At 37.3% G+C, this 21,947-nt stretch overlaps 1 protein-coding gene across 4 annotated transcripts in view; it reads left to right on the top strand.

Moving 5' to 3' along the window:
- The window catches only part of LOC110834116 (zwei Ig domain protein zig-8-like), a 520,500-nt gene that overhangs the window by 330,024 nt on the left and 168,529 nt on the right, over positions 1–21,947 (top strand). For 3 of the 4 annotated variants that reach the window (XM_087348580.1, XM_022072950.2, XM_087348581.1), the window contains one exon: positions 16,112–16,171. The exons of the other annotated variant lie outside the window; for it this stretch is intronic. In XM_087348580.1, the coding sequence (XP_087204706.1) occupies positions 16,112–16,171 (60 nt within the window). The remainder of the gene's footprint in view (positions 1–16,111; positions 16,172–21,947) is intronic. 4 annotated transcript variants of the gene reach the window in all.

The following is a 21,947-nucleotide window of genomic DNA, read 5'->3' as shown; positions in this document are numbered from 1 at the left end:
TAACACATACGAAGCATTAAAATCAGTCGTAAATAATTATACTGTCCGACCATGATTAGTTTCGAATGTGAGACATTCACATGCTGTAAGAATGTAAGGAGCCTGAGCCATCTCTAATAATTATCGAAGATATGACAATTCCTCTGGAATCTTTAGTATCTGTCTGTCGAAGAAGGGGAGGTCAATTGTGTGTCCCACTAAATGAGACTCATATAAATGGATAAATAAGTTATTTAAATTGATAATCTGTAAATATTTAACCAGTAATGATAATTTACATATACAATGCAATACCTAGAAACATTTATTGATTGATAATCACCTTATTTAAAGAAACTCAAATTACAAAATTATTATAGATATTGCATGGGCCCCGAGCAATTTCTTTACCACAACCTGAAAACTTAAGCGAAAATTTTGAAAGAATTACATTTTAATGTATTTGTTAATCGATTTTTCGACGATTTATACCTGGCGTTTCCAATGCGCAGCCATATAAACTTCACACTGGAGGTTCTAGATGTCTTCTCAGTCATCTGTACACACCTAATGAGAATATGAATAGTTGTTGATTGGCATGTTGGTTAGTTTGTTTTTCAGGCGTTTTGCTTAGAAGCTTGCATATTCTATCTCCTTTTAAAAATATTTTTGATAGATTTGTATATGTTTGCTTTTGAAGTTACAATTTTCAGAACTACTTCTTTCTTCTCTCTGGTTTGCTGGGGTGACGTCCGTTGTACAATGGCTAGAGACAGGGCAAAGGGTGTAGCAATCGGATCCTGCAACCAGCCCTCTCTCATTCCATTGTAGCCCTGGACGCAAAGAACCAAATACATCCCTGCCCCTTCTCACCCACTCAAGCTGAGATACCGGTCTCCCTTTCTTCCTGTCTGTTCTCTTATAAGCCGCTCAGGCTTTTAAGTTAGGCTTAGTGTGGTTTAGGGAGCAGTTATAATGGCTTGTCGTTTGATATTCACGGTTGCTTTAACGGCACAAAAACTTTCAGCAGATGCGGAAAAGTGTTGCTGTAAAAGACAAACGGCCATAAATGTGTGTAACATTTAAGTTCTGTTGTCTGTGTGACGTTTTCTTAAAGAATTATGGAAGCTCATCAACACAATTCATAATTGACACATTATTTTTTACTTTTAATTCTGCTGTAAAGTGACTTTCATTCATGTATGAAGGTATTTATTGTTTCTCTGAGTGATCCAATAAGAATAATCCTTTATTTGTTGAGATGTATGAGAAGTAGCCTGTGAAATTAAACGATTTAAAGACTTAGTCTGAGTCTAACCAGTGAGAAAGCCATGTTCTCTGTCAGCCTTATTACGAATTCAAACAATTTACTTGATTGTCTCACGATCATTTGTTCTCATGTAGATCTGACTCGTGTGTAATTCGATAAAGTCGTGGAACTGATTGTGACATATCTGTCCGTAAACACGCATTTGCTGAACGCCCCTTTATCTGACCATGATATAAGCGCGACTTGTGGAAAAGGGTCGTTGAAATTCGGCAAGCAATTATTTCTTTCGCATTTTAATTCCTAACACTCTCGCTTCCCCATCTTTATCTCCTTTAGAAGTACTTCTAAAACTGCTTAAGGCTAGCATACGTTGCAAAATAAAACATTTTGATGTCTAACGATTTTACCGAAAAATTGGTCAGTCATGCACAGTCGTAGCAGAGTTGGATTTCATAACAAAGCTGAAGACGATAAAGGGCGAACATATTGAGTTTCAATATGTATTGATTCTTATGTTGATTAACTGCGCTTATACTACTGCATAGGTTACTTACTTCAGAAGCGGTTGGAAGATGCCGTGAATTTTGAATAGGTAAGGATGAAAGTCATAGCTTTCTTCAGAGTACTTCGGAATTCGGTTAGGTTAAACTTCTAAGTCATTCTCAGTAATTTTTAAACTGCAGTCACTGAGTCGAATAGCGAAACCAGCTATCTTCACAGATGTTTTCCGTAGTTTTTCTCAGTCCCTCCAGCCAACTGCGGGACATTACCCCAAATTAGGCCATGACCGCTTATTTGCACATCTTTTCTAATTCATTGTTCACTAGCATCCTCTCATTCATTAGTCTGAGCAACTAAATTATCGTCGTTAAATAAGTCAACGCTTTATTGATCTTAGCATCTGATGGAGGTTAATCAGCTTTATACGTCTGCCTTATTATCTCCGGAAACCAATAAACAAACAGAAGGCCGGATGGGTGCTGGGGACGGTTTCGAACTCTGGCCTTCTAGTCCTTAGCCAGTCCAATTGCTTTCTCAGAATGTCGCGATACTTATGTTGAAGCACGTAAGAACAGATTTCAAGCTGAAAATTTTATGAAGAAACAAGGATGTGGATAATGTTCAAAAACAAACATAAACAAACAAAACTTTATCAATGCAACTAAATAAATATCCAGAAATAAGTTTAACCATAAAACCAACTCTAATTGTGAAAACATTACAATAAGATAGAAAGAGAAGTTTTCTGTTGATGTGTTGGTATGTCGAATTTTACAAACTGTATTTTTAATTACGCCATGAGTAGGCGTACAAAGGAAGAAACAATGACCATTTGATGAATTATACTGTTATTCAGTATACAGTATTTGCTGAGGACGGAATATAATAAACAGTGTTCCGCAGTTGGAAAAAAATAACCTCGTTATTATTTCTCTAACACCATTTCTCATTAAGCTTGGTCATAAGGACGTGAGGGGTTATCTGTTCATTTATAGCTTCATGTCAGGAATATTACGTTTCTTCCTGAAGATTATATCTGTTGGTGGGGTCTTGCTTGCCTGGGAAAGAGCCACATGTATCTGCGAGTAGTGGCATTCGTCTCTAGGGATCGTGGCACTGCGTCCTACTGGATTGGAAACTGAAAGAAGTAGAGCTTCGCAGAGGAAAGCCATGGCAGTTAAAATTAGTTATGGAACAGAGAAGAAATAGCCACAAAAGCCAGCCAGATGGGAATAGGAATGGCAAGCAAGTCTTTTCTGCAACTACAGTTCTAGTTTCCTTCCTCTTCTTCCCTTCCCCCTTCACTTCGTATTTCTGTGTGACTTTTTGCTATCCCTTCGTCTATGTCGCTTTCTGTTCTCGGTTCTTGCTGAGTCGGACTGCTGTCTAGTATTCTCGATTATTACACTGTAGAGTCATCCTCCGGCTACACACCTTGTGTACTAGGCGCGCTTAACAACACAGATAATTTCATAATGCAATACTTTGTGTTACATATTTTACTCCGTTGTCATCGTCTCGGAAAATAATTTTAGCTCGTACAGAAACACAGCAAAGTAAATGTGAAATGAAGACCTGCTTTTAAAATGTTTACACGATGTAGATGGTCTGATGTCAATGGGCAGAATTAACATAACGGCGTGCCACTGAACTAAAATTTATAATGTACTTTTTTCAGTCGTATAAAAGTGGTATAAAATTATATCAAATATATGTGTTCTCTCATGCGCCCTACGTATCCCACACATCTCATTTTCCTTAGTTTGACTGCTTTAATAATATTTAGTTAAGAGTACAAATTATGAAGTTGTTCTTTATAGAATTTTTCCAGCCTTCATCTTACATAGCCCGTCTACTCTGGTAGCAGTCCACCGACGTTTCAGATATACTTGCTGCATCCATCGTCGCCCTGATGATGGTAATAGTAAGGCATTCTGGACTTCTGCCACAGTACACCGCGCTACAACTATTCATTAACTTGAATATATTTATTCAGTTTCCGATAAGCTTTATATACGTCCATAAATTACCTACCGTTTACACTCATATTTTAACCTGCTGCATATATGAAATGACGTAAGGTGACAGTGTGTGTGTGGAGACAACACACAGCAGCCATTCTGTAATTGTGTATCTATATCACGTGCACTGTATTAATTCCATTAGGGATGTACTCCTACAGAAACCTAATCTTCGTCAAATGGGAACATGCCCCCTGATGCAACGTAACCAGCCACCGGGACTCGTAATTTGCTACTTACCTCGTTCCATTCACTTAGCAACGTGTGTGCAAGCTTACCTCTGCGCATCAGTTTCACTAATTTTGTTAATACCATCGTTTCCAAAGACATTCTTCAATATAGGGGTAAGGGCTAAGGTAATACATTCTAGGGATCATATTTCCATCTTGATATGCAAATAGTCGCTCAGCTGATTAACATATTTATACTCTGTTACAAATAGCGTAGGTCCATTACCTTGTCCAAAAAACCTCGCTAGTAGCCTCTATCCCGGTTTAACAAAGTACACATCATAAAACCCGGTGTTTAAGTCCGTTTTAATATTATTCTTCTTTATAAGAGTAGGTCTGTGTTGTGGCCTTTTTAAAGGTTTCTTAATAAAATAATGTATTATGAGTTTCCTGGCTCTCATCATGCCAGATGTCTGCCCTGCATATTATACAGTGCTTGGTTTTATTACCCAAATAACGGCAGGCCTACTTGATGAGAAATGCAAATTAAGAAGCCCCTCAAAAAGCAAATTTCTGCAGTCTTCTGTTACTTCATCTATCTTAGTTCTGTGTATTATATTCAGCGTCTCTTTCCCAAACATCCTCCCTTGTTTGGGGAGACAGTAAGTCAGCCTTGTACCTAGGACTGTATATAAAATGACGGTTCTGTACGTTTGAAATTTTATTTTTTCTGCTAGGAGTCAGGAAGACAGAATATTCTGAAGTGCATGTTAGCAAGACTCCCAATTTAATACGCTCTTAATTTTTTCGTGAATGTGGTTTTGTTTTGTTAGTTTCATTTTGAAAAAATTAAATATAGCCACACTTTTAAGAGTTTATTACCAATAATCTTTTTATTATTATTAATATTATTATTATATTGTGGTGAAGAAAGATAAATTATATATATTTGTATGTGTTTATTTCTATACCGTCTTGCTTTGCAGCGAGCATGGAGATTTCTTGTTTCTTTATTTATGGCATTTATGTTTAATATTAAATCTAAATATTAGTAATACAAATATCCAGGATCCTGGACATTTTTAGTATGTTAATGGGATTTATTTAGTTGCGTTTTGAACTCAGTATAATTTTAGTGTCGGTAGTAAAAACACCCAGTTTAGTAAAGCAATAGCAGCAAAAATTTGGACATAACACGTCACCTTGTTCCTGCTTTGGCACCGAGAACCTTTGCCATGCCGTTAGTGAAAGCCACTAATGTAATATCACCACAGTGCAAGGAACCATGTATATATATGTATATATATATATATATATATATATATATATAGGGAGGCTGAACAGAAGCATTTTTCTGAACTATCGCCATATTTATAAACTTAAATTTTAGTCACTCAACGAAATTGTGTCATATCTGTTGACACGAATTAATTAAAATTAGACTTCGTAGTGGATTTCACAAAATTATCCAATATTCTCGTTGCATTGAACATATTTCCAGGATGTCTGCCATATCTGGTTGTAGAAAGTTTGTAGGAATATTACAAAACCACAACGTATCGGTGATGGAATTAACAGCTGAACTTCAATGTCATGTACATGCGATCGGCTGAGACGACACATTTAGCGGTCCGTCGTACAATGGGAAATTATTACTCTGTTCCTGCACAGAACTGTCAGATGAAATTGGATAATAAACTGGGAATGTGTGTGTTGTGTAAGAAGGTGTACTGTAATATTCAATACACGACACTCAGTATGTCTGCTGCTAATAGGAAGAATGTGACAGCAGACATGAGAAAATATCACGTCGAGGAACTTCATAATTTGTATTATTCACCAAAAATTATCGGGTCCATCATATCAAGAAGAAAGAGGACAGCTCTGCATTTATCATACATGAACGAAATCAGAAATACATACAAAGTGTTTTTGGTTAATCCTAAACATGCCATTTGAAAATATATGTTTATGTTGACATTTATGCTAAGTCTAAGTTGAATGGGCTTGATTCAAGTGCTCAGAATATGGGCCAGATACATATGCATAAAAGGGAAATAAATATGACCAGCTGAGCGACAGGTAGCTTCCAGAAAAGGACTCTGATACACAGCTGTAGATGTTTAAAATTCGTGCCGATGGGTCCTAAATGCAAACTCAAAGTAACACAGTGACGAGATGTATGTACTATTCTCATTTTTTATCCTAGTAGAATTCTTCAGTTGTTGTTGTGAAGTATACTTAATGCATCTCAGGCTTTAAAAATCAAATTGCATATTTTTCTGATAAAAAACATTGTAAACGATACATGACGGCGGGATATTAATAGAGAAGCTATTTCTGTGTTAATATCAACGTCTTGTCTAAAAAGACTAAGTTATTGAGAAAATACATAAATTTATTGTTTAATTCTTCAGTTCACCCAACAAGCAGCATAAGTATTTTGCCGTGAATAATAAAGTACTCACATTTTCGTCAACGGTTGTCGAAATCACTGAAACGTTCATGGGTAATGTTACCATTGTTTGGGCTTACACTTTGCTGCCATTTATTACATTACAGCTATAAAATTAGCCATTTTCACACGTTTGCAAAAAACGTTATTATTATGTAACTTTGCCAAAATGTTCCTTAGTTTTCCGAACAAATAAACTCAATTTGGAACTGGATCTGAATGCGCAGAATTATTTTATTTCAGCTGTGTTTTTAGCGGTTTTCTGGTTTAATAACTGCTATGTTTTGTCACGATTTCGTAGAGACATTTGCGGGACAATATTGCTCTTTATTGCAATTACAGTAAAATTTATCTTAAAGTGGTAAATCCTATGAGGAAAGTTTAAACATTTAGCTGCGTGCACGTCAAAAGATAAGGAATGTGAGTAGCAATGCAGCAGCGGCCTCAGGGATGAGGTAGGAGCTGCAGCATTTAGTATGATTTATGGCTTAGTTACAAAGCAGGAAGAACCATAGTGCAAATTGCAAATGCAGTGTGTAAAAGTTCTGTGGCCATATATTCCACTGCACTCTCAGGTCCCATAAACTTCACCATGAAGTTGGCATTATTCGTATTGGCACCACTTATAAAAAGTTACTTTTCTCAGGCATAAAACGTAGCTGTATACACAGAATGTCCCAGGAGGAGAGGTCAATATTCTGGGGGGTCATAGTACCGGTCATTATAAACAAAAAAGTCTATATGTACATGTGTCGTATTCCGAACTGTTTCCGAGATACTGCTATTTCACTGTACAGTTAAAAAATTGTTAATAAGAAAGAGATATTACGTACTGTTTCTAATACCGGTATTTATTGTTCAAATGATAAAGTTTACCTAGTATAATACATTTTCGAAAATTCCACCGTCAATATCAATGCACTTTGCAACTCGTGTGAGGACATAGCGCGTTGCTCGCCTGAGTGCATCTTGACGTTAGTTTATGCGGGCGATAACTTCCAATATTGGGCACCAAATCAAAACTACTGTACACTGAAATAGCTCTATCTTGGAAACCGTTCGGAATATGACACATGCACATATAGAATTTTTTGCTTAGAATGACCGATAATATTACCTCCCAGAATATTGACCTTTCCTCCTGGGACATTCTGTATACTGTGACATACAAATGTGGACCGAGTGGTTATCGATGCTGCTTCGTATTCTGGAGGTTCTGGACTCAAATCCCTGCTCAGATATTCCTATCAAAGATTTTTCTAGGTTTCCTTAATTCGTCTTGTGAGAATAATACAAAAGATATGTCACGACTTCTTGGTTGAACAGACAAACTGTCAGGGCCAGTTCTATTAAAATTTCTTTTCCATGACCTATTTTTTCATCTCAGTATTATACCCCCACTCTGACATCAAAGTCGACGTTTTCGAAGAGGTTTCCCAACGAAATTCTGTGTGCAGGCCTTGTCTCCCGTAGCCCAGACCATCGCAGCTTTCCTGAATCTTCTGTTCTTACAATACAGAGTCACATCTATAAATCACGAAGTTCTGCTTTATTTTATATTTTGGATTGCTTATTTCATCGAACATCTAAGTAGTGCCCTGGGTCAGAAAAATCGGCCCAATTCCGAGTCCTAAGAAATCCGTATTTGAGAATACTTTCAGTAAAGGATTGTGTCGTGCTGACTAGATACGCGCTAGGGTTGAACGCTTTTATTAACATTTTGCGGCAGGAATAATTTAATTAGAACTTTCATAATACGTTGCTGTATACGAGTGACACTTGTAATTTAGTGCTATAGCCTTTTCTTTATATGCACTTCTGACAGCTGAAAGTTTCGGTTATGTATTTCCCCATATTAATTTTACACCTTGAAATTATAGACGTATAATCCTGATGTTCACATTGAAGACTGGAATTTTTAATTATTTATCATTATAGAGCATTACAAATTATTTTGCCTGTTATGTGAAATGTGTAAATTACATATATCATGGATTCTTGTTGGTTTAGTACGTATACATTTTAAAGTATAATTGTTTATTATTCTCATTTTTAATATTTTAACCTTCCGACACATTTGATCTAAATATGTCATGCAGTTTACCTTATAACTTTTTATTGTGATCGTATGCTACCTGACAGTGGTCAGATGTAAGACCGAAACACTTTCTGGCTCTAATGTAGTTACCGTTAATGCGTAATTAATATAAAATTAATTTCTTGTGTAGACGGAAATAGTGATGCTAATTACACCGTATTACAACAGGATGCTTCTCATTATGATTAATAACGTAAATAACTTCTTACTGTTGTACATATACAGAGCGCTCTACGCGTTATCTTCTTATTTCCATGTACGTAGTTCTGCTCTAAGTTAGTCCTGAAATTCCGTGCATCTTACGGAACCCACAGGTTGAAAATTGTGTTCACAAGAGCTTGTTACTAGCCCCTATCCTGAGGGAAATGAATTTATTCTACACCATTACACCCCGTGTGGTTAGAATCAGTTTATTTTTCCATTCCCTTATGAGTTTTCGACAAAATTAAGAAATAATTTTTCAAGATGGCTGTCTTCTGGGTTGTTGCGCCGTGTATACTGGTAGAAGTTTACCGATCGCCCTGATGATGGAGGCAGCAAGGTCGGTCCATCAACCCAGAAGACAGCCATCTTCATACTCACCGCCGTGAAAATCTCTAATCATATGTAACAAATTTCTCGTTTCTCATTGCGTGCTTCTTTCTCGCCCGTGTCATCCATCTTCATTTTATCTTGTAACTGTTTCTTGCAGAGTACGAATTATGAGGTAGTGTGTTTTACAATTCCCTCCAGCCCTGTTAGCACCTCACCCTGTGCCCAAATATTATCCTCAGAAACGTGTCATGATAGAACATTCTCAGGCAAATAAAGAGCCACTAATATATGAAATTCAATAATCTCACGAAGCAAACATAGCACGGAAGATTATAATAATGCAGCTGTCGCCCGTACAATTCATAGTTCCATTGAACATTATTATCGAATTGTGTCTCTGTGGGTTATCAAGGCGGGCTCTTTGTGATGTACGCTATTCGTCTCTGGATCAGACATGTCTAAAGTTGAATTGGCATTGTTAGGTACACAGGCCTTTCTAGCTCTGACAAATAGGCAACTCTCTCAGATCGGACGCGCGTTTCTATAGGAGAGCTAATGGTTCACGCGTTTATTGGCTTTTGTGCATTTCCTGCTAGGGACAGAATGGAATTAGCATTATGCTAACCAATTTGAGATTCTGTGAGTATGAAGGTGAGTGTTGGTACCATTGTGTCTGTCCTCGCCACTTTGCATATTATGCCAGTCTGTTTAAGCCCATACTTATTAAAGTTCGGTACCAGTTGGATTCCTGGAAGAGGGCAGTGCGTTGTCTTACCAGGCGCAGCTAATCCGTCAAGGTTCATTGTATCAACGTCACTATTAATCCGTTACTATAGGCTGTGATGACTTACTTGTTCATTGAACGCAAGGAGCTGTATTGGATATATATGTAAGATCAATAACCAATACAATGTCACATTCTCATTAACACGGTAGGACATTTGTGTCGCAAATAGAAGGGTTTTTCACACAGATCTCGCCATTTGTTGAACTATAACAACTTATACAAGAAATAAATGAAAGCGTTAAAGTAAATTATCAGTTACATTGAAAGGAAGAACTGTTGCTCTAAAGTCTGTAATAATTTACTCCACGGAATAATTGTTCTTGATAGGCCAGTAGTCACAGAGTTAATCAAGATATTTTCCGCCTTTGTTGAACACGAAGTTACTTCCGCGTTCACAAGAGCCTGTCATTTGACATTCCTGTGTCACTTAAATCCGTTCCCCATTCTTAAAATATTAGTTTGAGAGCTATATTACCATTTTAATAGTATGCTCCAAAACTTATTAATTTTTTTAAAATTCGTAGACGGTTTTATAGAGCTTATTTGTATTTGCGAGAAATTTGTCGAGACATTTGTTGGACTATTTCTTCAAAGTCTAAATCTAAGTCGTTTTGTCGGTAGATATTGTCATGACAACGTTGCTCATTTACAGATATCTTATTTCTGAATATTCTTTTCGTTTTCATGTAATGTATTCGTTTATCAGATACATGAAACGTTTCTTACTTAAATATGACAGCCTTCTAGGACATTGTGCAGGGATCGACCTGATGATGGATGTTCTACATACCTCTGAAACGTCGATAAACTTATGTGATGCTACACGGTGTAATATCCCAGGAAACTATGATATGTTTCTTGTCCCTGTGAGAATATAAAATGTCACTTCACACTTATGCGGTATGTTCATACACGATGTGTTCTTTGATGAGTGTATTTGATATTATCCCTTGTGACAGGACTTCTCTTTGTACAATTCTTATTATATTCATATTATTAACACCGGTTAGTTTGTTCTGTTCGTTCTCTATTCGTCTGAACTTCTCAGCTTAATGGGAAAATTCAAATTATATGCAAACCGACCCTCGGAATTTAGAATAGGGGGAAATTTGTAATATAGGAAACGTTGTGGCATATTTTACTCTTTTGTGCCGGAAACTTGGCATTATCCAACCGAAATTTTGAGTACGCCATAATGTTTTGTGTCACTACTATTGGTTATTAATTGTTTTAACCCTACGAATTGATTAATTTTAAAACATACGATAAGAATTGAGTGATACTAAGACGCATGTGGGGCCTGTTAATTATTACTTTTATGTATGCATACGTGTATTGTGTGTACGGGCGATTGGACGAATCTAAAAAAAAATTGACGAGAATGTGATGAACTTTTGGACGTGTTGGGTTGAGTAATAAATTTTCTAGCAATATTCTCGCTAAAGAATTTTCAGATGCAGATCGTTAACTTGGTAGACTAGAGAAGCTCTTATGGCTGGCTAGTTCCAGGGCAGTTGTACGCAGTGAGTGGATGTTCTGCGTATGTCCTACGTGCCGGAAACGTGGACACCCAGTTAACCGCTCCAGTGCAGGGTTATAAAATCGGCTTGGTAATTGAATTCTCTCTTGCTTCTGGTCGAATGCTTTAATTGGGTGTGTGAAGTGGACTGTCTGTTTTATTTTCCAACTTTGTATTTTACCGGGCGTTACGATCGGAAACCGCTTCGTCGGTATCATTGAAAACTGGGTTGTTTCTGCGTGGTGTTTGAAGTGGTCTCATAGTCCTTCTTTTGCCTTAACTTTTGTGTTGTTCTCAAAAGATACATTCATTATATATAACTGAATAATTTTGAAGAAAATATTTTCTAAAATTAAATTTTGACTGGCATTCATATATTATTATACTGAAATCGCTTCTTGTAGAAAAACTTTAACGCCGACTGTAACCAGAAACGGAAGGGGCATAATAATGTGATTCTAAATTTTAAGTATTTTTGCACGGGTCTAATTTATGGAATTAACTGATTTGTAAGAAATCGTAACCTTGCAGTTATACTAAAGTACAGTCTGTTCAGTGATGAAGTTGAACGAAAGTGTGACGTTCCAGCTACCGGCAGGAACTGCTGTAATAAAAGTAATTTCATTTTGTTCTTGTGGAGCCGTGCTGGACTTGCATCAGGAAGTCTTTGTAGCGCTCGGAAAGTTGCAGTAGGGAGACTGGAAGTGAAAAGTTGTGAAACGTTATCGGTAAACGCACTGTATAAGCCGAAGCTACATTGAATAAGCTGTTTTGATTTTTCAAGGTTCTGTAACGTTCAGGTACACTTTAAAATTGTCATCTTGAGGGTCAATGTATGTGGTATGGTGAGGAAGCCCCTTTTAATGTGTGACATTGCGCTTTAAGTGGGTGGTGATTGGATGATCAGTGGAGCAGCGACCTCGTGGTTCCGGGAAAGAGATGGCAACAAAATATTTATTATTTGCTCAGCTTTCAATGTAAGATCATAATACCCCAAATATATTTGTCTTGAAGATGACAAGTGCAGTGTTTGCAGAAACTTTTAATGATCTCCAGTGTCTACGTGGCAGTTCCAGAACGTCGGAGTTTTACACATAAATTGATCCGCAAAAATTTAGGACAGATAGTTTTTGTTCTAAATCCTTTAAGATGTAATTAACTACAAATAGGCGTAGGCGAAGGGATATATATTATTTTAAATAAATATTTTTATAAAAAAATATTGCGAGGTTGTGCAGTGGATTTGTCAGAGTCAGGACAGAAGCCAGTTGTGTGATCTTTTTGAACATGTCAATGAACGTCGGGTTCCATAAAAGGCGGGTAATTTCTTCAGCAGCTGACCGATTTTTAGCTTCTCAAAAAGGACTTTGCTCCATCACGATTAGTTATATAACAACAGACCAGCAAATTGCATACGTGCGCCGTTCAGTTACACATTTGTTACATAAGAGGTGTCGTTATCGGGGATCCTGTATTTGGTTGTTCGCTACGTTTATAGCACATCGTAGTCAGACATTAGACCTTTTAGTTTTATTTAATTCAATTATGTGTTTAATTGTCTTTTCGAAAACATTTACTTTTATTTTATAAAAATGTAATTAATTAATTTCGTATTTAAATATGAGGTTTGTGTATTTCCCCTGCACCTCTAACTTCTGAAGGAATGGTACAGCGTTTTACATATTGTACCTTTTGCGTGTACGCATCAGCTCTTTCCGGTGAACGGACAGACTTGTGACATGGTATAGATCAGGAACGACCCTGAATGCACTTAAGCTGCGACCCACTTGTATGTTCGTGGAGTCTGAAGCGCTTCTTGAATTATACCCGGTGTTCGGCCGTGTATATCCCAGTTATAATAAATTTTAAGTTTTATGTAAAATATATACTTTCGTGTCGCTGTTTTGTATTTAAATTAAATGAAGTTGATATGTTTTTTAATTAAATTCACATTTGTGAATATCTGTGGGAAAAAACATACGAGGCTCGTCCACAAAGTAAGTTTCCCTGGGGCCGTTTACAGAAACAAAACACAATTTCATGGGAATATTTATTGCAACAGATACAGCAAGTGTCCAACTATTTTTCAACATATTCGCCACCGGAATTGAGACATTTGTCATACCGTGGGACCAACTTTTGAATACCTGTGTCGTAGAAGTCTGCCGCCTGGGATTGGAACCACTGTGTGACAACCATCTCCGCCTCTCTGTCATTCTCAAAACGCTGACGCTGACCGGACAGGAATTTCTTGAGGTGTAGGAAAAGATGGAAATCACTGGGAGCGAGGTCCGGGCTGTAGGGTGAATGATTAAACACCTCCCAGCTGAACTCCTGCAGGAGACTTGCTGTCCGTCGAGCCGTGTGCGGCCTAGCGTTATCACTGACCGCACTTCACAGTCGGCGGGAGCTGGAATAAGAACCTCCATCTTCAACAGCTGCAACGATGCTACTGTGAGAACGCGGGAAGTACCGTTAGTGCATGCGCCATGCTACGTCATTGCTCTATCACGTACGCACAGTCGCTTCGCGCAATATAAGGTTTGCTAGCTGTGGGACGAGTGGGAAACTTACTTTGTGGACGCGCCTCGTATGTTAAGCTTCAGCTGTGAATTAGTAAAAGGAGGCGGTTTTTAGTTTCCCTTTTCACACTATGACACCCAAAATACACTCTATTTTAAGAGGTTCATAGTTTACATTGAATTTGACATGCCTGATCTGATTAATGATCTAGTCATTGTTTGAAATAAATACTTCTTTCAAGTATATAATAGGTATCCGCTTTAGAATATTACAGTTTATAATTATCACTTAGTTTTCCGGAGAAATGTTACAGTTCTGTTTTAAAAATCATCTCTTTTCGGTTGAATTTTTTCTACAGAGTGGTTTTGTGTTCGAAGTACGTTGATTGTTTCGTAAATTTTGAAATTACGTTCCATGTCGGCAAGCCAAGTCACTATTGATGCGTTCTTAAGGGAGTTGTTAGTTTGGTAAACAGTCTATGGAAGCCAAACGTACTTAATACTAAAGTTCTAGACCAGCGGTCAGAATAATCAAGAGTAGAATAGGACGCGCACGTGTTCATTTCGAGTACAGCATTTATTAGACCAGTGTAATTCCTTAACTATCGTAGCGTTATTACTGCACAAAGTGGATCTAGCCGTAAAGTACACGAGAGCTGAACAACTCAGCGCCTTATTTCAAACTTCTTAGTCGTTCCACAAAATCCTACTTGATGAAGAAGAGCTTGGGAAATAGGAATTGCTGGTATTAATACAGATTTAAAGCAAAGTTTCGTAATATCGCATTATTCTATGCTGCTGGCGTATACGTCAAGTTCCTAATTCGGAGTTATTGGAGTCCCCTTTATAGTTTAGCTGAACACATTATGTCTGCAGCAATTTTACTTTGTGACAAAGTAGATAACCTGATATATCGATGAGCTGACTAGGTACGAAATCTCATCTCTCGCTCCGTTACATGTTATGTCCCTCATAGTTTCATAATGGCTGTAATGAACCCTCATGGCCATGTGCTCTTCTCATTACCCTGTCTAGCAATTCCTGTTTCTCAACATGAACGTTTCCCTTGACATCGTGAGACAATGCGCATGTAATTAGAAGACAACTGAGTTTTGGGGTTCTCACGGACTTCAGGATGCGATTGAGGTCTTCTGGGCTGTGGTGTGGTCTTGGCAGAAACTAACAAGAGTTTTAGGCGAACATACCTCATTCCTGAGTATGGGTGGCTGTTAGGTTTTTCCAAAACGTAAGGAACCACCTACAAATAAGTCATCACAAATCACAAGAAGATCCAAATTTTCATCGCCACCGAAACCTCAAATCTCTGTCTCAAGATAACTTTGTCGGGAGTTGTTGCATTTTTTTAATATGGCCTCATGTACTATTAGAGTAAATTATACTGCTGGTGAGAACAGTAATGAGAAATTTAAAGTGTTTTGTATGTAATCTACTAACGTTGAAGCCTCCTCTGGCAAAATAACTCCAGGAGAACTTGGCTGATCTTGAATATGTTTTTATTAATCTTTAGTCTTAAGGGACAAGTTGCTCTGAGACCATACCTGTTGCCTGTTACTTTGTACATTTACGTAGACTTAATTTTAATTCCACGATATGTTTCGTAGTCACGAACTCAATCAAAATGAAGGACAGATTCATTAAAATGTGCTCACAACTCTGATATACATCAGCTTCAATGCCTGTGATATACGAATATTTTTCTAAAATAAAATCATTTTTATTATTTTTAAAGAATATTGTTTTTCAAATTATGAAAGTACAAAATCAAGACCATCTTCAGCTATAGACGTTGAGTACTGGCTCTAACACCCGGTATGTGGTATAGACTATTGATTTGTTCTCTAAGCGGTCATTCCATTGTTATCCGTATTTTGTGTGCACATAATAAAAGGCTGTCCTTTGGGATTCTAAACTCAGTTTCCTGTTTACTGTCTAGACTGTTAGTAACTTCAAAAGACACTAGTTTAAGTATTACATGCAGTAAGCCGTTGCTGTGTAATTGCTCGTATTAGAATATACTCGAATTGTTAATTACTCAACCAACTCAACAAGCGTAGCCCTTCTTGATAAGCTATTAGTCGCTCAGCCACCCAAAGAATCCCCTTCCCCCACTTTATGAAACATAAGTTTCGTGTACGTTGACGAACCCATCTGTGATCTGCCCTAAGCTACTTAAATTCAGCCCACACTTACTTTTCTAAGACCTATTTTAAAATTATCTTTCCGTCTACGTCTAGGTAATACCAGTGGAGTCTCCGCTTCTGATTATCCGTCTATAACGTACGCCCGCGTAAAATGTAAGTGCTTTGTGACTTTATTTCTGTAGAAAATTAGAGTTACAACAGAGATCAACATGTGTTATGATCTCGAATATTCACTACCTCTTTCACGTCGTTTGATCCTGTAAAATAAAGTTGCCCCAATCTACACCACTTAGAAACTTGTGGGGAGAGGTGGTATAGGTCCTACTTATTCTTGACCTCGACACTAGATAGGGGTGAGTGGTCAGCATCACGCCCTGGCTTCTTGATCCTATAGACTTATAAAATAATTTGCGCCCGCCTTACTCATCGCCTTAATAATGGAGGTAGCAAGCACATCTGAAACGTCTGTAAACGTCTACGAGACTACAGGAACCAACAACCTAGAAGACATCTATATTCATATTTGCCAACAAGGGAACGTGTAGACTCACACACTTAGGGATTCATATTTAGGGTCCCATATTTTAATTACACATTACATCCATGACACACAAATTTCAGTCACGTAGTTCAATTAGTTTTGGTACTTAATCAGTAATGGAACAGACTAGCCGGCCTTCATACTGCATCCCTCTCCCTGCCCTTTCTAGTGTAATCTGCGTCATTACACTAATTGCCATTTATTTTTAGTGCGGAGTCTGCACGAACAGAGACCAATATCAACAACAGTGAAAAATGTGGCTGTTATATTATTTTTATAAATGAATGGGCTGGGCATATGCAACGCATTTGTGTTGTTCGGAGCTTGTAATTTCGATACGGATTTGTATGACTTACTTTACATAATAGTATAAAGTCGGATGATCATAGCCCTGAAGATGGAGGCAGCGAGGACGCCTGAAACGTTTGGTAAATTTCTACCAGATACACGGCGCTAGAACCCAGAACATAGCCATCTTAGTGAAGTAACTTCTTCGTTACTATGTTTCTTCCTTAGTTTATTCAGATTATTCGAGAAACAAATTTGTGCAGGGACTTGAAAACACTCTTCCGTCAAGAAGAAGTCGCAGTTCTCATTATTCCATGCCTGCAGTAGTAGCACTTGCAGCCTCTTCCATGCGCTACCGCGCATGGACCTGTATGTAGTGGAGTACTGCTTTATGCTCTGAAATTAACGGCTGTAAAATTATTGCTCTTAAGGGCTGCCGGCTGCAGCTGCTGGTAACGTTAAAGGCTCTCCTCGGAAATGGGACAGATACTGAGAAAGGCAGCTAATGTTCTGAGTGAGATGGAAAATAACACGCCGAAATACTTGTAGCCGTCCAATTCAGTTACAGACAACTTTCGTGTTGGAGATAGTAAGAAATAAGTTGTTCTGCTGTAAAAATAGTTTTTGGAACATCACCTAACATATGCAGATACATTTAACACATATCTCTTGTCTTTTTCTTTAAAAATGTTATTAGCTAAGTAATGTGTATTTATTTTAAAAAATAACGTCGTGGTTCTCACGTTACAACACCAAATTTATATTTCGAAAGTACTAAATAACCGTGCTGTAAATTGGTATTCCCGAGATAATAAGCTAGATTCATGATTGATCCACTGTCTGTGACTGACGTTTTTCGTAATTTTCTCAACTTTTTTTTGTCAAATTGTGTGATTGGTCGTCATTTTATTCCATATCATAAATTAGCATATATAAACCAATAACATCAGACCGAACGCCATGATCGAGTGGTTAACATTCCTGCTTCGTATTCGGGAGGTCTCGAATTCAAATCTCTGCCCGGAGACCGACTATCCTGACTGTGAATAAATAAGACGATAAGATTTCGATGCTTTAGTACTTATTTACTATAAATTCTAGGATGTTATTTAAAGGAAAAAAGCCACTTCTATATCACTGTACATTATCCTAGGCCAGGCGCGTCAGACCACAATCTCACATCGTATTTCTTTAAGAACAGTTTTAATATTGTCGTATCAGCTACACCTATCCAAAAGTGACTCCTTTCCTAACTGAACTGAACTAAACTAAACTCAACTCAACTAAACTTTTTTTTCCATTTTTTAACCACTCTAATGTTCCATACGTTTCAGCCTTCTTATTTATTTGGTCACCCTAATGATCATATAATTCTGAAAATACCGTGAGGATATGCTTTCCACCATTTAATTCAGAATTTGGTTACCTTTTTGTCCCCGTCTGAAACATTAAATATTAAAAAATGAGGAAATGTAGGCATAATTTTATTTGTTGTTTGATATTGGTATGAAATTTATAGTGTCTTAACCTAAAGTCAAAAGAAAACAGTTTTAGGGAAAGCAGTTGACATAAAGAGGTGTGAAATAAGCTGCCACATGGAGAAAATTATGTAAAAAGAGCTTCATAATTTGTAAGGTTACTCTTACTATGGCCAATGAATCATGAAGGATAAAATGGGTTGGACATTGGCATCGATAGGAAAGAGAACACTTCTGCAGATAGAAGCCTATGCAAGAAGCTGGATCATGAAGAAATAGTTTGTTGGTGTGTGGACTACACTCGCCTGAGTCATATCTGGGTCCAGTGGCGAGTTCTAGTGACCTTTGGTTTCCATGAAAGAAGACAATTTCCTAAGCGGCATAGTTTCTTAAAATTCCTCTGCTAAGTGGAGTTGGCTGAAGTTTGAATCTTGTACTGAGAGATAACTTACTTTAAAATTATTTATTGCGAATGTGTTAGTGATAAATAATAAAGCCAAACTTTGCCACTACCAGTAGTTATTCTTGCAAGACGTCGTGATGAATCTTGTTTATATTAAAAATGTGGCCTTTATGGGATTAACTTCACTTATCTTGAACTAGAACTTATTTTATCAGAAGGGAAACGGTTGTTATTACTTTATGAAACTTAGGAATATTTACTGCGATGTGAGCTATGCACAAATGTAAAAGTACCTTAACCATTTGAAGCACGAAGCTCATCTAAATAGTATTTGGAAATTCAGTGTTTACCTCAGAGAGAAAGAGAACGTGTCACAATTTAATTCACTAAGAAGTTAATGCTGTGCTGACAAATAATAGCTCTTTATTCTGAGAGTTTTGTGAAACTCGTAATTACGTAGATTTACTGTTTGTCAAGTATGCGGAATATATAGTTACTAATGTATTATAAGTGTTAAGTATCTTCGTATCAATAGCCCAGAGCAATATGAACTTGTCTGTCATACAACTAAAGCTTTTTTCAACTACATTTGAACTATATTAAACTTTCTGTACTTTTATAAAGATAGTTCAGAAAGTGGATCGGGTCGGTTTAGGAATTATATCCATCCATCGATCTACGAACGTTATTCGTTCAGTTAAAACTGTTGTCAAGGTTAAAATTCGAAAATCGAAAAATGAAATTCCCACTAATATAAATGTAAACTATTTTTAGTGGTTCCCAGACTATCAGAAAAATTGCCGAATATTTTTACCGCTTATGGTAGAATAATATACATTCCTGGTTAATAATAATAAGGATTGAGTAGTGCAGGGTTAAGGAAAGGAGAAAAATACATGATTTCATGTGTTCACAATTGAAGGGATTGTATACTATAGTAAAAGAAAGATACAAATTTATTTCAGTTGTATTCGTACTTGTGTGCAGATGTTTATACGATGTAGCAGTTTTACACATAGAGAAACTGTAATTAGTCTCCTGAGAGGCCAACAATAAATTTGTCCGAAGTGTGTGGCTTAACTTATCAGGGTTTACCTTTTTGAATCTCAAATTCATAAACTCCTGTCAGTTTACTATGGCGATATATTTGCAGTAATACAAGAAACATAATGTGCAGTAGATAGGATTCAAAGTAATTTCAACCGTATGTTTGAATTAGGGAATTTCAAAAAATGCCCATTGGTTTTGTGGTGTTGTGTTAGTGTAGGTGTAATAGCGGAAAACGTGGAATATACCAGGATTTGTTTATATTCGACCGTGGGAATTTAAAAATCCCAATTGTGAAATTAACTGAATTTCCGATACATTTTTTTAGATCGACTCACAGAATAAATAACTGGGTCGTTTTACTGACCCTGCGTATTAATTCGAATCGGTAGCGAAGCAAGTGATGTGGATAAGCATTATTAAGCTACATTAGCCTTTGTTGTGTGGTTCTTTTTATAGAAATTAAATTTCCTTGCAATTAATATCTTTGTGTGTAAAGATTGTGTGGCATCTTATAAATTGAAGATTTCTGTCTTCTGGGTTGTTGCGCTGTGTAGTCTGGTCGATGTTTACCAACGTTTCAGAGATTATACTGCCTCCATCATTAGGGTGATGAATTCAAAATTTTCAAAGGCGTACCATCGACAAAAATTTCAAAATTTTTCAAAATTTTCGAAAAATCGGGAAGTGTAGGGATGTATCCGAAGGGCGCGCAGGGCTAGATAATTTTGAAAAATTTCAACTTCTAAATGAATTCATCGCCCTGATGACGGAGGCAGTATGACCCCTGAAACGTTGGTAAACATCTACCAGACTACACAGCGCAACAACCCAGAAGACAGAAATCATCATACTCACCTCTGTGAAAACCTCAAAACGCCATAGAACGACAGAACGTTTTTGCTAAAATTAGAGAAAAGAGATCTTTGGCGTTGTACGGGGAGATGAAATCAGAGTGGAGTAGACAGGGTTACACTGGTTGTTGTACGAGGGTGGAGAGGGAGGGATGGTCATGGTTCAGAGCGGGTATTTGGAAGCTGAGAGGGATGAGGGGGGGCATGGATGAAAAAATATGGCCTTTAAGTGGGGCGACAGAAAGCGAGATTCACATACTATTAAAGTGTACGGAAACCGGGAGGTGGAGGGAACAGCTCCTGAGGAACAAGTGGTTCACCGTTGGTGAAGAGTTGGCCTTCAAGAAAATTTTAAGCACTACGAATGACACGGAGGTCAGGGATGTAGGGAAATTTCTGTACAAAGTAAGATGTAAAAGACAGGTCAAAATTAGGAATTTAGAACTGCCACTGGGGTAGAAGGCACGAGAGCAATAAGAAAGAGTTATGTAAGTAGTATTAGGGATTAAGGAATAGTCATGTAGAGTAGCATTAGTGAATAGTTGTAGTAAGCAGTAGTGCTAATAGTGCTACGTATGTAAGGACTGTGGCCGTGAAAACCTGGTGTTAGGCGGCCACAGATCTCTGTATATAGTTCTAAACCAAATATATTATTATTATTATTATTATTATATCTTATAAATTCCTGTTAGATCACATTTTCCTTTCTTGATAGATATTTTCTTACAAGTTTTAGGTAGAATGGTGGTTGTTATTTAAGAATACGCGTAAATCGGTTTCACGGACCAATTATACAGTTGTGTGTGTGGTTAAGAAGTAACGGGATCTGTACTAGATTCAAGTTTCTTATGCTTATGATAAAGAACATACTGATAGAAGTTAAACTTCGCCAAGCACATTCTTCGTATCAAAGAACGAACTGAAATAAAGTTTGTGTTATCGATTTCTACCCCCAGTTTTAATTTAATAGTTTATCTTCCTGGTGACAGGCAATGTGTTCCCACTAGTTCGCCATTTGAGGTCGAAAGAAATTTCGTATATGTGCTGGGGTTGTGGTTCGCTTCAGGACGACGAAAGTCGGTGGGTGGAATAACGCCAAATTGTACGGGAAACTGAGTGAGGTTTATAACCGGTCTAGAAAATATAAACCTCTGCCCTTACCGGGTACTTAACGGCCGCCATTGTACTGATTTATCCTGGCTTATTTACGTTTATTACTATACAGAATTTGTCTGCATATCTATTAAACTTTAAATTTTAAGGTATTGAACAATGTCAAATGGACCTAATTTTAGATGATGGGAGAGAAAGTGTTCTT

The sequence above is a fragment of the Zootermopsis nevadensis genome, unplaced genomic scaffold, assembly GCF_977971745.1.
Source record: "Zootermopsis nevadensis isolate Lab colony 2312 unplaced genomic scaffold, Znev_1.0 Znev_ptg000013l, whole genome shotgun sequence".
Taxonomy (NCBI): domain Eukaryota; kingdom Metazoa; phylum Arthropoda; class Insecta; order Blattodea; family Termopsidae; genus Zootermopsis; species Zootermopsis nevadensis.
The sequence above is the reverse complement of the archived record's forward strand: the minus strand, read 5'-3'. Positions and strand labels throughout refer to the sequence as shown.